We start from the raw sequence: 13,646 nt of genomic DNA, 5'->3' as shown, positions 1-13,646 counted from the left end.
TAATCAATCTCTCTGAGCTATCAAATTAGTTATCAGTAATTTTTCTGAATTTTTAGATGATGACAGTTTACTCCCATGCCTCTTTGTGTTTCCTGTGTTGCTTTATCACATCATATTAATCATGCATTGTAGTCCTGAATTATTGCAGGAAAGTCTAAAGAAGTTATTCTTTACTTTTTTCCTTTTGTGTGGGTATTAGGTAGGCAGATATATACAGACATGCAGTTTTACAATTGCATTTTTGTATTCTTCTGCCTAAAAACATTGAAAATGTTAAATATTTTCAAAAGATTAAAATCTTGCTTCACTTGATTCTGTCTTCAGCATAAAATTTGTAATATCATAATTTGTTTGCTGGAAATCAGATTAGGGTGTTATTGTTATGTTAAACAAATTATGATACTTCCCACTTATCAAAATTACTCAATTGACCAGAAAAATAAATTTTTTATAAGAAATCTAACTGACTTATTATAACCAATGCAACTCATGTGAAATATTTAGAACATTGTTCCATAAAGTGTTCATTCAGTACTAAAGCAAAATTTATTGAATTCACTAGTAATATTTGTAAAAATGAAATATAAAGTATATTTAAGATACTTTATAAGTTGTTTAGTATGGTGTTTTAATTGAAACCCTGTGTTAATATAATTATACAATAATATTATTTTTAGGTCTCTGCTTCTTGATGGAAATTTATTCCGCAATCCACGGCCGGCAATATTGGCCAAAGGAACTCCAGCTCTGTTAGAATTTTTGCAAAGTCGCATACCTCAAAACTGAAGCACTTTTACTCAAATTACAGAATATTGTTCATAGCAATTAGTACTTCTTCAAAGGAAAATTATTTTTTTTTTAGTATTCTTTGTCTGCCTTATTTTGATGTATGTTATTTATTTAAGTAATTATAGGTTAGATCCTTAATTTTTGATAACATTATGTTTTTAAATATTTGTTTTCGTGTTATTTTTGTTTAACATTTGAATCTGCCGTCATTATAAATGCTTTCTGTAGTTATTCTTAATACAGTTTCAAAATAGACACACATACATGTATAGTGCTTCTAAGTACTCATATAAACATTTGATCTGCTATTACTAAAAGTGTGTATACAGGAAAAACAATGTATATAATCTTAATTATTCTTAACATAATTAAATGTATTGTAATGCCTTTATTTTACCGTGTTATAAAAAATATTAAATATTTTTAAATTATGTATATTAAGGGTAATGAGACAAATGATCTTGATTTTGAGGAGAGCATGTAAAAGGCTGCAAATTACCTTAAAAGACTACAGGCACCCTACATGTATAAAATATAGGTAATACCCATGTATTTTTGGCCAAAATTCGAAGAACATTATTTTAATTTAATTTTATGTAAATTATACCTATTTATCACCTAGTAAAAAAAATTTTTAAATATTGATATAAATATATATATATATATGTATATATAATGAAAATAAAAATATTAATATTTATATAAAAGTATTTTTAAAATTTATGTTGAAAGTGATTGTATGTATATATTTAATTATCTGAGAACTGTAAGATCTTAGTGGTTTGAATCTTAGTTTTAAGGTATAATTCAAAAAATGGGATAGGTATGTTTATGAAGTAATAAATAGTATATATATAATATACATTGAAGAGCTATTACATTATGACCACCCTGTTAATAACATGTAGGACTGACTACCTTTAGCCCTCAAAATTGCCAGCATCAGGTACAGCATTGACTCCACAAGATGCTGATAAGTAGTCTGAGCTATCTGGTACCAAGTGCTCACCAACTGGTCCTGAAATTCACGCACATTGCGAGGGGGTAGCTTGGCAGCACAAATTTGGTTTTCCAGGTGGGACTACAAATGCTCTGTTGGATTAATGGCAGGTGAATTTGGAGGCCAAGACATGACTTGAAAGTCACTGGAATGTTCCTCGAACCACACTCTGACGATTCGACCCTTATTCACATGTGCTTTATCCTGTTGGTAAACACCATCACCCACAAGGATACTGTTGTCATGAATGGGTGAACCTTATCTGCAATAATATTCATGTAGTGCACAGACATCAGGGATTGTGGGGATTATGGGTCCTGGTGTGCACCATGAAAACATTGCCCAAACCATAATACCCCCACCACTGGCTTGTCTCTGTCCAACTGTGCATCCAGGAGCCACTGTTTTGTTTGGAAATCAGCATGTTAGCACACACCCGTTGATGTAATGGACCAGAAAATGTGATTTGTCAAACCATGCAACTTTCTTCCATTCTTCTAATGTCCAATCTCGATGTTTCTTGGCACACTGCAGACGCAGTTGGCAATGATGTGCAGGCTTTGGCCTCCGGCTGTGTAGGCCTATATACAGCAATGTACACAGCACAATGTGTTGAAAAATGCTCTCTGGGTTGCCACTATTGTAGCTGGTGGTGGTGGTTTCGGCTGTTGTAGGACTTCAGTCATGGCGAACAATGCGTAGCAATCTCGTGCTCTCCTCTGGAATCAGCGCGCCATTGACGACACACTGCTGGCTGTGGCTTGTCAATACACCACTTTTGATATGTGCTGACAAGAACTGCATGTGAACTGCCCACTAAATGTACCGTTTCTCATACTAACATTCCCAGTCACTGAGCCATAAAGATTTGATCTTTATCAAAGTCTGATAAATCATCTGCTTTTCCCATTATGTCACTAATCATGCTATGTTTGTAAAGACAATGCATAGCCACTCTATGTACTCCAACATCTGCCACACACGCATAGTGGTTTTGTTCCTGAGTGAGCCCATTGTTATAGATGGACAATGGTAAAAAAGTAATGGCCTTTTTGTGTGTGTATATATATCTATCTATCTTCGAGCTAAAAAGCAGTGTAAAGAGGGAAGCAAAATAAGTGTGCTATAGAAATAAAAAAAAGAATATTCACGTGCAGGGGTTAAAATAACTTTATCTCTACCTTTTTTTTCCTCCATTTCTTTCATAATTTCTTTCTTATCTTACAATTTTGTTTCAAAAGTTACACAAGTACATATATATCAGATACATACAGTAAATAAGTACATATAAGCCAATTTCATTATAAATGGAAATTTAATTAAGGAATTTGCAAAATTTTTAGTAATTTTTTTATGTAATAAATCAACAAATGCCTACATTTTTTTAATTTGGCTGGTTTGAAAATTTTTATCCTTCATCCAATTCAACTCAAAATTTCTTTAAAATTAAAATGTTTTCTTTTAATCAAAGTATTTCCTTCCCTTTAGTATAGTTTTCCTTTTAGTATACTTTTAACCAAAGTCTGTAGTATTAATTTTTAGGGATTTAAAATAAATATGTCAGTCAACTAGTAGAGACTAGATTTTTTGGATTATGAATTATAAAAAGTCAGTTGTGGTCTCACCAGGATTCAAACCGTGAATTTTCGTTTGATATTTTTAATAAGCATAAATAAAAAAATAAATACATAAATAAAATAATATTTGTTTTAACATAATATTTTGTTATAATATAAATAAAATAATAATATTTGTTAATTTAATATTTAAATTAACAATCAATGAATTGAACACTAACACAACAGGAGCATATGTAACTTAATTGACTAATTGACCAAATTCAAATAATGATGAGTTATTGCCCCACCGCATTTTACCTGGGGACAGCAGACATTTTAGTTCAGGCAGTGCTGTGATTAGCATGCATGGAAGAATGTGATAATTCTTTACACTACTTTTTTGAGGTCATAATACAATAAAAATATCAGCATTTTATTACTCATTAAATTGTAGATTTAAGTAAGCTTTTTATCTGTTTTATCTTTCTTGCTTCTTTATTTTAAAGTAAAAATTTTCTTGGATATTGAAAATTAAAAATTATCATTTATTATTATAACCTGAATTTGTTAAAAGTTGTTAAATGGAAAATTAAACTGTAATAGTTTTTGATTTTATCTTGTTCATTTATATTATGATATCCAATGTAAATGTACATTATTTGTTTTACATTATTTTTGTAAATTTTTTTATTTGTTGTGAAGTAAAAATTCTAAAGCTATTTATGAGATTTTGGAACTTTGTTTTTCATATTTTGTGTAGATTTTGTAATTTTTGTTGTTCATTTACTAAAATCATCATAAATTCATCTAATATTTAGCAAAATCCGTTTCGTCATTTCAGAATATTAACGAACTTTAGATTTTGCAAATTTTATAAAAGTATTAAAATTATGATGCAGAAAGAAATATAGATTGTCTGCTGTGGAAACCTTTATTTTTGTTTTAAATTAGTATTAAAAAGCTTTTTTTAATTCTTTAATACTTGAATGTATAACATGTATATAAAAAGCAATTGAAAACGGCTGTAGTCATTTTGGAAAAAGTAAAAAAAAAAAATAGCAAAAGATTAGTGGAACTTCGATATTGTTGTAATAATCGGTTCCCTGACAAAAGCCAAAATAAAAAATAAAAACGATATATTGCCCAAATATTCTCAGTGTTGAAACCGCACATTGATAAAAGCCCTTACTGGTATAAGCTCACATTAATATAAGCCTAAACTGATAAAAGCCCACATAATCAAAAGGATACAAGGTTTTTTATCTCAATAAAATATATTTATAGTTATAATTATAAAATATGGAGTATTCATATCTGAATTTTAATGTCTAAAAAATACGACTGTGAAGGGGTCGTTTTAGATAGAGTCATAGAAGAGTCCTGTATAGTGTAACAAGTATTTATTAACAGGTTTAAGTTACACACTGACATTACATTTAACTTTAAGAAAATTACAGAGCAAGAGTCTGATACAACCTATCAAGTGGGATGCTTGGCTTTACTGAAGTACTTCTCTGGCTACTCACCAGAGGGCAGCCTTGTTGTCACAGTTAGTCCAACAGTTTATGTTAAGGGATTGGTTACAAAACGTTGGGCGCTACTTTGTGAAGGGGTCATTTTAGATAGGGTCATAGAAAAGTCCTGTATAGTGTAACAAGTATTTATTAACAGGTTTAAGTTACACATGGACATTACATTTAACTTTAAGAAAATTACAGAGCAAGAGTCTGATTCAACCTATCAAGTGGGATGCTTGGCTTTTTCTGAAGTACTTTTCTGGCTACTCACCAGAGGGCAGCCTTTGTTGTCACAGTTAGTCCAACAGTTTATGTTAAAGGATTGGTTACACGACTGTATTTTATCACTACTTTATTTTATTAGGTAGCAAACAAACTTTCTGCTTTCTGATTAAATCATTATCTATAATGTTTCGATGATAAATCTGAAAATTAAGTTTGCTACAGTACAAAGTCCGAAATGTGATTCCGGGAGTCCGAATGGGAGTTTTCCAGGTATTAGATCATCAATTTAAATCTAGCAAGATGGCATGTAGAAATTATAAAATTAAAAATTTTAATTGTGATTTACTAAATAATGAAGTATTTAAGATCTAAAGGGTATCAAAATATAATACAAAAAAATGCTTAATATTTATTTGTTTATCTTATTAAACATTTCTTTCAACGTAAGTTGTGCAAGTTTCTTCGTTTTTACTATAGGTACCGGTATTTTTTGGATCTAGAACCATACTATAGATTTTGGTATTCATGAATTGATTGATGATTGAGAAGCATTGTCATCACAATCAAAAATTTCTTTTATATTCATCTTCTTTTATTACCGCTTCTCCACATTTCTTTACAAAATCCATTAATTGGAAAATTTCACCATTGTTTTGCGATATCCGAAAACCTTTATAGCAGCTATTATCATCAAATTTAGCTATTCTTCACTATACATATTTGGCTATGCATCATGAGCTTGGCGACTAACGATAAGTTGTTCCGTTAAATTTATTTTGCTTCTATCGCGTATTGAGACAATTAAGCCTGATTGTTATTTATAAATTTAGTTATTTATTATAGTTATGTCTGTTTCTTGCATATGCTTAAGGCTTATCAGAGTTCTAAATAAATAAATTCCCACCATATACTTAGCCTTATTGAGGGCCGTCACTAGATATCTTGCCGCCTGATACAGTCTCTGTGGGTCCTAAATTTTGCGACTCGATGCGACCGTAAGAGCTCTGGTGCTGGTTCTGGGTTTATGTGAATAACAAATGAGTTATTCTGAATTCAAATAGCCCTAAATGTAATCTTTAGGTCTATGAGTATCATCAACAAAATCTGGTTTTACCACATGGAAACAAATTTTTGGTAAATTCTTCCACGTCAACATTTTTTAGCACATTTAACTTAAATCTGTAATCATCGCTAAGCGTAATATCAACATAAAAAGGTTACCACAGTCCTTTATTATTCAGTTATTATTATAAAAAAATTGTTTAGGCATCGCTAAATGAGTCATTACTCAATTTGTTATGTTTTGATAAACATGTTAGGATGAAAGAAGAGTACAGTCAAAAGTCGTTAATCCGGACTCATCGGGACTTCGGCGATTCCGGATTATCGATTTTTCCGGATTATAGATCATCAGCTTAAATCTGGTAAGATGGCATGCAGAAATTATAAAATGAAAAATATGAAACCGTAATTTATGAAATAAAGAAAAGTTATGATCTAAAGGGTATCAAAATTTACAAAAAAAAAAAAAAAAAAAAAAAAAAAAAAAAAAAAAAAAAGCTTAATATTTATTTGTTTACTTTATTAAACATTTCTTTCAATGTAAGTTATTTAAGTTGCTTCGTTTTTTATGTGATAATACGTTCTCTTTAATTCTATAAACAGACATAATTTCTTGTTCAGTTACAAAGTTCTGCTGTTCCAAGTCCTATAATTGCTGTGTCTACCGACTAATTTATCAATCGAAATTTTTTCGTTTTCAGTAACCTCTGTCACTTTCTTCGCTATCGGAAGCGAATTATAATGACGAGGAATTTGATTTAAATCATATCAAAGACGGAGTACATCGAGATGAAATACTACATATAGTAAGGAATTATAAGCCAAATAAAATAAAAACATCTGCCCTGAAGATAAGGATAGTGCTGACAGATCAACTTCCAGTTCATTGCGCGCCGCGGCGTTAAAGATAAACAAAGTTTAGATAAACAAACGTTAAAGTTTAGATAAACAAAGGATATGCCTTTATCCATTTCTTGCAGCAATTCCACTTTTTGTTTAATGAACTTCGAAACATACTTTCGCATTGTAGATCCTTTACATATTACTAAATATATATCAGAAATTCTATTTGACATAATCGAAAGTTCAAGCTTACTTTTATAAAATTGCTCTAACACTCTGCAAAAAATAATAAGCCGGATCCAATTCGAAGATTAAGGAACAACGCAATCTGCAACATTAACTTAAATAGATAATTTTAGCTTAGCTTATACTGTCCGTTATAACTTCTTCATCAACATATTCTTATCTGGACATGGTCCTTTCCCCACGTACTACTTTGCACGAAATTTGAGCGAATCAGACAAGTGTGTATGTGGGGAAAAGGGAGACCCAGAGCACTATATTTTCAAGTGCCAGCTCACAAAAGAGCTCACAAAGGAAGGTCACAAATTACGCCTGAGTACATTAAATGCATGCTAACGATACCTCATTTACAACAAAAGGTTTCCTTGATTATGAAGAAACTTTTTGCATATAAAAGAGAAGACATATGTCAAGATGCTACCGCATCTGTATAAATACCTCTTATTCTACAACTTGCAAAAATAATGCAAGATTTCAGAAATATTGCAAGTGTCTGAAACAGGCTAAATATGGTATAAATAGTTTTTATAAAATAGTTACATTAAGAATTTGGACTGTATTAGTGTAATAATTAAATCATTAATTCAAAAATAATGTAAATAATATACGACTCTATTAGATATATTAGTGTAAATGTAAGTATTATGTGATTTTCTAATGTATATTTTCTGTATTTATGATACATTAATTTACAAAAATAATAATGTAAGACTTCAGTGCTGATGCATTTGTGTGTAACAAGTTAAAAAAAAATGAAAGGAAATGTATTAATAAGAGAATTCGCCTTAGTAATTCAACTAAGTATGATAAAATGCACAAAAAAAAAATCTTCAATTAGCTCCTTAAAATGATGTGTATTTTAATTCGATGTAACTAGATATACTAATGTAAATATATTGTTTGTATGAAATACAATGTACAATGAAAGTTTGTATGTATGTTCGAAGTAATTATGTTATTTCAATCTGCCATAATCCAACTTTTGTTGATAGGTTAATTTCTTTGCAATAATTGTATACTATGTCTTTGTAATTGTATATTCAATACGTAAGTCTAATATTAATGTAAAATTACTATGTAAATGTCTTGGTAGGCTAGCATCCGATGCGGGCCAACTAAAAGCCCAGCGGGGTACAGTAGTGCGGCGGAGCAACACCTGTAAAAGTCACTGACGAAGTTCTGGTGCTCCGTCCACTTCCCTGTCCCTGTCCCTGTCCGTTATACATTAAACGCGCACTCGTAAACGTATTTTGCGCACCCGCACAAGCATATTCGCAGCCATAAAGGTAATGCAAGAAGTCGCTTTGACGCGCATGCGTCAAAGCGACGCATGCGCAGAAAGTTTGTAGCTTTGAGGTCCGAATTAACGACTTTTGACTGTATAATAAATAATGATTCCCCAGGTTGGTGTCAGATCAACGATGTGTGTATGTGGAATGTTTTAGTTTGAGATGTATGCCAAGCAGATATGTAGCAACGGAGCCAAATTACTGATCGTACAAATGTATGCTTAAAAGATTGTTTCGGTACTTACGTATTAACGCCACTGCAGCTGCAGATTTGGCTGTTTTTAAGTGCTGCCAATCTACACCTAACATTTTTGCGACTAATCATGATTTAAAACACTTTATTTAAAATCAAAGTAGTCAATTGGATTTCGGTGGAAAATGGGCCGATATAGAGTTTAACATAGATTCAAAACAGTCTCTATTTTCTTTGACCTGATGCTGTCACTATATGAACTTTGCTAAATAAGATTCTAAATGATGTCTCGCTCTCTCCCTACGTCTCTTGTTCCTCCATTTAGCACTGCCCCACGTTTTCTCAACTGTTTGTGTATGAACTCCTGTTATCAAGATCAATAAAATTGTATTTATGATTAACTTTAGCATGTAGAAATCCTTCTTTTTCTATTCCATTTGTTTGTTAACCTTTCCAACTGTCAGAATAAATTGTGCTACCACCTGCAATGTATTCAATAAATTTTATTAGGAAGGGTAGAGCCAATTCTATTAGGAAGAGTGACAACAAACGAATCTTTTGTTTCTCTACATATACCACCAAACACCCATTATTCGGGTAATACTCAATCACAATTATTTTTATGCTTAAACAAACTTTCGTCAATTTCCACAGTGCAATCTAGTCTACTTGCCTTCTTGATTGGTTCATTCTCCATATCCAATACACATTATTAACGCATGTAATTGTTCCAGTCTATAACGGTTTCATCCGATAAATCAAGTTGCTTTTTACAAAATTTAATCGACATCAGCTCCTCACACCAGCAGTATATGAATCTCAAAGCTGAACAAAATGGAACTCTGCTTCCTTCAAACCAGTTGTCTTTTCCAAGTCTCATTTGCTGATCACACTGTCTTAAATTACATTTCCAAAACGTATGTTTACCAAAATAAAGTTTCATATCATGCGAATTGGTACATTTTCGTGTTTTTCGGAAAATATTTCGCTCCTGAAAAAATAAAATTGCATCTTCTTTTGTGTTTAGCAAATCCCAAAGATGCATTTTCGTAGCACTAAAAAATGGCTTCAAAAATCAGCAAACAAAAGTTAACTGCGTGTGAAGAACAGCATTGCTCTTTATTGGCGCATCAGCACAACTTCTGCTGCGGTGACGTTAATACGTAAGTACTGATTTCTTCAATAACAATGTATTTTATTTAGTGTCGAAGTGAAATTAAGAATCGGGACTCTGCAGATGTTTTATTATGCGCGGAGAGGAGAATCAAATGCGCGTGTGGAAAGCCTGTGAGAAAACGTTGGTGGTGGTTTTGAGGTCTGGATTTTAGATCATTGCGGATAATGGACGTCCGGATTTCGGACTTTGTACTGTATTTATTTATTTAATTGTAGTATGTGAAGATGAAAAATATCATTGTAAAGTTCCTCACATGCTATTTTTAACATTATATACCTGAGATTAAATATAATTAGGTTTCATTATTTAAAAAAGGGGAGAAATCGTATCTACTCAAAGAACAGGAAAAAAAATATTTTACAGCTATGACAGGATATTGTAAGCCTCTCTTAGTTCTTGAACTAAAATGTTTAGTAACTTCTTGGTCTTTGATATGCTGACTAAAAGTTGCATTTCCTTTATATAAATGTTATTTGGAATAAAATTAGACGCCTATGAAGAAATGTATAAAAGAAATCATTAATCTCCATCATCAAAAATTTCTTTTATTTCATAGAGAGATTTTTATCTCTCTTATTTTCATTTCATTTCTCAATGTGACATTGTAGAGAGAGAGGTTATAAGCTTGTGTGAAAGTGCACATTTGCCTGCGGCGCTGCATCTTCGAATTACTAGTATATACTATAAAAATACATGGTAATACTTCGAATTAATATCGAGTTTTAACGAAAGTTTTCCACCACCGCAAATATCGTCTGTGCAAACAGTTCGTGTTGGCGTGTTTCGTCATATTTTATAAACGATTCTTTCAAAGAAATGGACTTGCTTTAGAACACTGTGTTATGAAAATTGAAAAAAAAAAAAAAAAAAAAAAAAAAAAAAAAAAAAAAAAAAAATCGTTATTATTAAGTGCTAGGTGTTTAAAATGGAACTATCACGCTACCAGGTTAAAATCATCATTTATTTCCAGTTCTGTTGCAAAAAGTCAGCTACAGAATGTCACCAAATACAGCTTTATCATCTGAAATTTCTATCTGTTTTTACTACTGCCATTTTGAGTGTGAATTAGCATTTTGCAGGAATATTTTTGGCGATTCCCTGACGAATACGGTTATCTTTTGAATGGGTTCATGGATTATAATTTGTTCGTATTTCTAATATAAATGGTGGGAAACTCGAGTTTCTGAGCTCGTGAAATATAAGCATTTCGAAATTATTTCATTTTTTCTAATGAAGAGCTCCTAAACAACTTTTTGCTTTTGGGGATGTGAATTCCTTTATTAAACGTTCCTAAATTTGGCGACTTATTAACATTTTGGGCGATTTTATGATTAGTTTCAATAGAAACTTTTTAATTCCGAGTTCTGAGAATTTTTCGACGATTTTTTTTTTTTTTTTTTTTAAACATTGCAACAATGATAAATTTCATTATAATACTGGTAATATATTGGGGGGAAAATAACATTAAAATAAAATATTTTTATTTTTCGCTGTCATGTTATAAAGTTCAATTTTGGCCACTTATTATACAGTATTTTGATTCTGAAAAATAAATAAGGTATGCTTAATTTACAAAACAGTTCTCAGCAGAAGCAAAATAACTATGTAGTTAATTAAAAATGCCTTCTTTTTATATATTTCATGGTAAGAGTTTTTCCCATGTAATTGTCTCAGAATATTCAAAATTCTCATAATATGCATTAGTTTTCTCTATAAAATTAATTTTACACTTTTTCCCTCTGATTTTTCTTTCCAAAATATTTCTTGCTTTTTGCTGTTACATAATTGGTAGGAGTAATTTTTCATTAGAATTTTAGTCATTGCAGCTTGGAAAGTTTAGAAGGATATGAAGGCAAGATTTATATACCCACGATTCTAGAAGATTCCAGATAAACGTGACTAAAAATGTCTCCACGGTTTTAACATGTAATGGATGTATTTTACAGAAAGAAAGGCTTGATCGCTAAGATTTTAGAAAATTTTTCAGCTGATAAATTGCTTTACCTTTTCCATGTGAATGGTATCTGCACAAAACATTCGCAGTGGTAATAAGACATTTGTTTACTTATTAATGTAATAGACTATTTTGGGGCTGGAACTGCCTTTTCATGTAATTCTGGAGTTAGAAACCTCAATCAGTCTATCAGTTAGTAGTTTCTTAGCAATAATAGATCTAACTGGCATTTCACTGTAAAGTAAAAACATGTGAAAGGTTATTTTCTAACTTTTAAAGCGAACTTTGAGTGTATACTCTATAATTGTCTTTAGATTTATCATTATCTTCATAAACTATTACTACATTCATAAAAGTGAATCATGGCGTGTTCGCCTTGGAGACTGCCCTCAGTTTGCTTACTACCAAGAGCCAGAGCTTTATTAACCATTAAGGAAAATAACCCGTGCTTAGGGCATCAAGGAAAGGGGGCGTCATACAAAGATACTCAATGATTCCAGAAGGCACCACAAAAATTTTCATTGCCAGTTTCATCATGGCATGTATGGTGCAGCTAAATCATGAGCGAGGGAGAAGAAATGGGATAGACACTTACGTAAATTTATGTAAGAGCATCACAATGTTTAAGTGCTAGGTCCTGTAAAATTCAGTCCGTCCTTGCCAAGAGACTTAATTTGATCTTTAATGCCATTTCAGTCAGCTGAAAAATTAGGTATAAAAATTGAAGGTAATTTTTTTGGGCGCAATTGAATTCTTTGGAATGTATAGTATCACGATCATCATTCCTAAGTATAAAAATTTTTTTTATTTGATTTAAGAAATTTTTTCAGGCTACTGATTGTCCTTTTATATTACGTGAGATATTCCGTTCCATTTTCTTAATGTTTAATTTCTCATTTGTTTGTCTTTATCTTAGATTCAACTGATACTCAAAATTTGTCACGGAAATTGCCTGTATCGGACCAGGTCAACCAGCTCTAGTTAGTTATTTCTCAGTTATGTTAATAGACTAGCAACTTCATCATCGTTATGTTATTTTGATTTTCTTGAAAAATGTTATGGATGCTATATATGAAATTTTTTCTGTAATACTGGGTTTGGTTTATTTAATTATAGCCAGGCACGCTACAGCTCTCTACCCAAGAGAAGGCTGCCTTCGTGGAGGACTTTCTAAGAAAAACTAGCTCGTATCCGCATTACACACTGGGAAAACCACTCAAATGCCATTCTGCCAGCCCCATACCCCTGGAATCGAAATCAGGTCGAACTCCCAGTGTTCAGCGACTTCACCGCTCAGCTGCTGGTGGTCCTCGCTCTAATACTTTCTATGCTTAGTTGCTAATGTATTCAGGGTGTGAATTAGGTATTCCTTAGTACAGTCCGCATGTGGATTCATTCTGAAATTTGTATTCATGATGTAACAGTAAATCTTATGGAAAATGAAGTTTTTAAGTGCATTAAGGAAAGTCGCACCACACCATGTTTTTATGAAGTAGTGGCTTCCCTAACTAACATTGAACATGTTAGCTTGGTGTTAGGAAGACATATCCAAAAATCTTTTAAGACATGTCCAAAAACAGAAATATTAAATGAGAAATCCACTGCTTTAATGTCCAAAAGCGTCTATCCAAAAATTCTTTTAAGATATATCCAAAAACAGAAATACTAAATGAGAAATCCACTGCTTTAATGTCCAGACAACACTGCAGTTTCAGGGATGACATGTGTGATCTCCTTTATAGCATACAAAAGACGAAAAACGGTTGTCTAGTGAACATTCTTGTGGAAGGAAGGG

General features: G+C 31.7%; 1 protein-coding gene across 1 annotated transcript in view; it reads left to right on the top strand.

Moving 5' to 3' along the window:
* LOC118199369 (leucine-rich repeat-containing protein 40-like) overlaps positions 1–4,076 on the top strand; it is a 54,540-nt gene extending 50,464 nt beyond the window's left edge. Inside the window, exon 15 of the mRNA XM_035371210.2 lies at positions 678–4,076. Within this exon, the coding sequence (XP_035227101.1) occupies positions 678–786 (109 nt within the window). The 3' untranslated portion in view covers positions 787–4,076. The remainder of the gene's footprint in view (positions 1–677) is intronic.
* The last annotated feature ends 9,570 nt before the right edge of the window (positions 4,077–13,646 follow it).

Source organism: Stegodyphus dumicola, chromosome 7 (assembly GCF_044657685.1).
Source record: "Stegodyphus dumicola isolate Sdum_Otavi_A_Nest chromosome 7, ASM4465768v1".
Taxonomy (NCBI): Eukaryota; Metazoa; Arthropoda; class Arachnida; order Araneae; family Eresidae; genus Stegodyphus; species Stegodyphus dumicola.
Note: the sequence above shows the minus strand (reverse complement) of the source record. Positions and strands in the feature narration are given on the sequence as shown.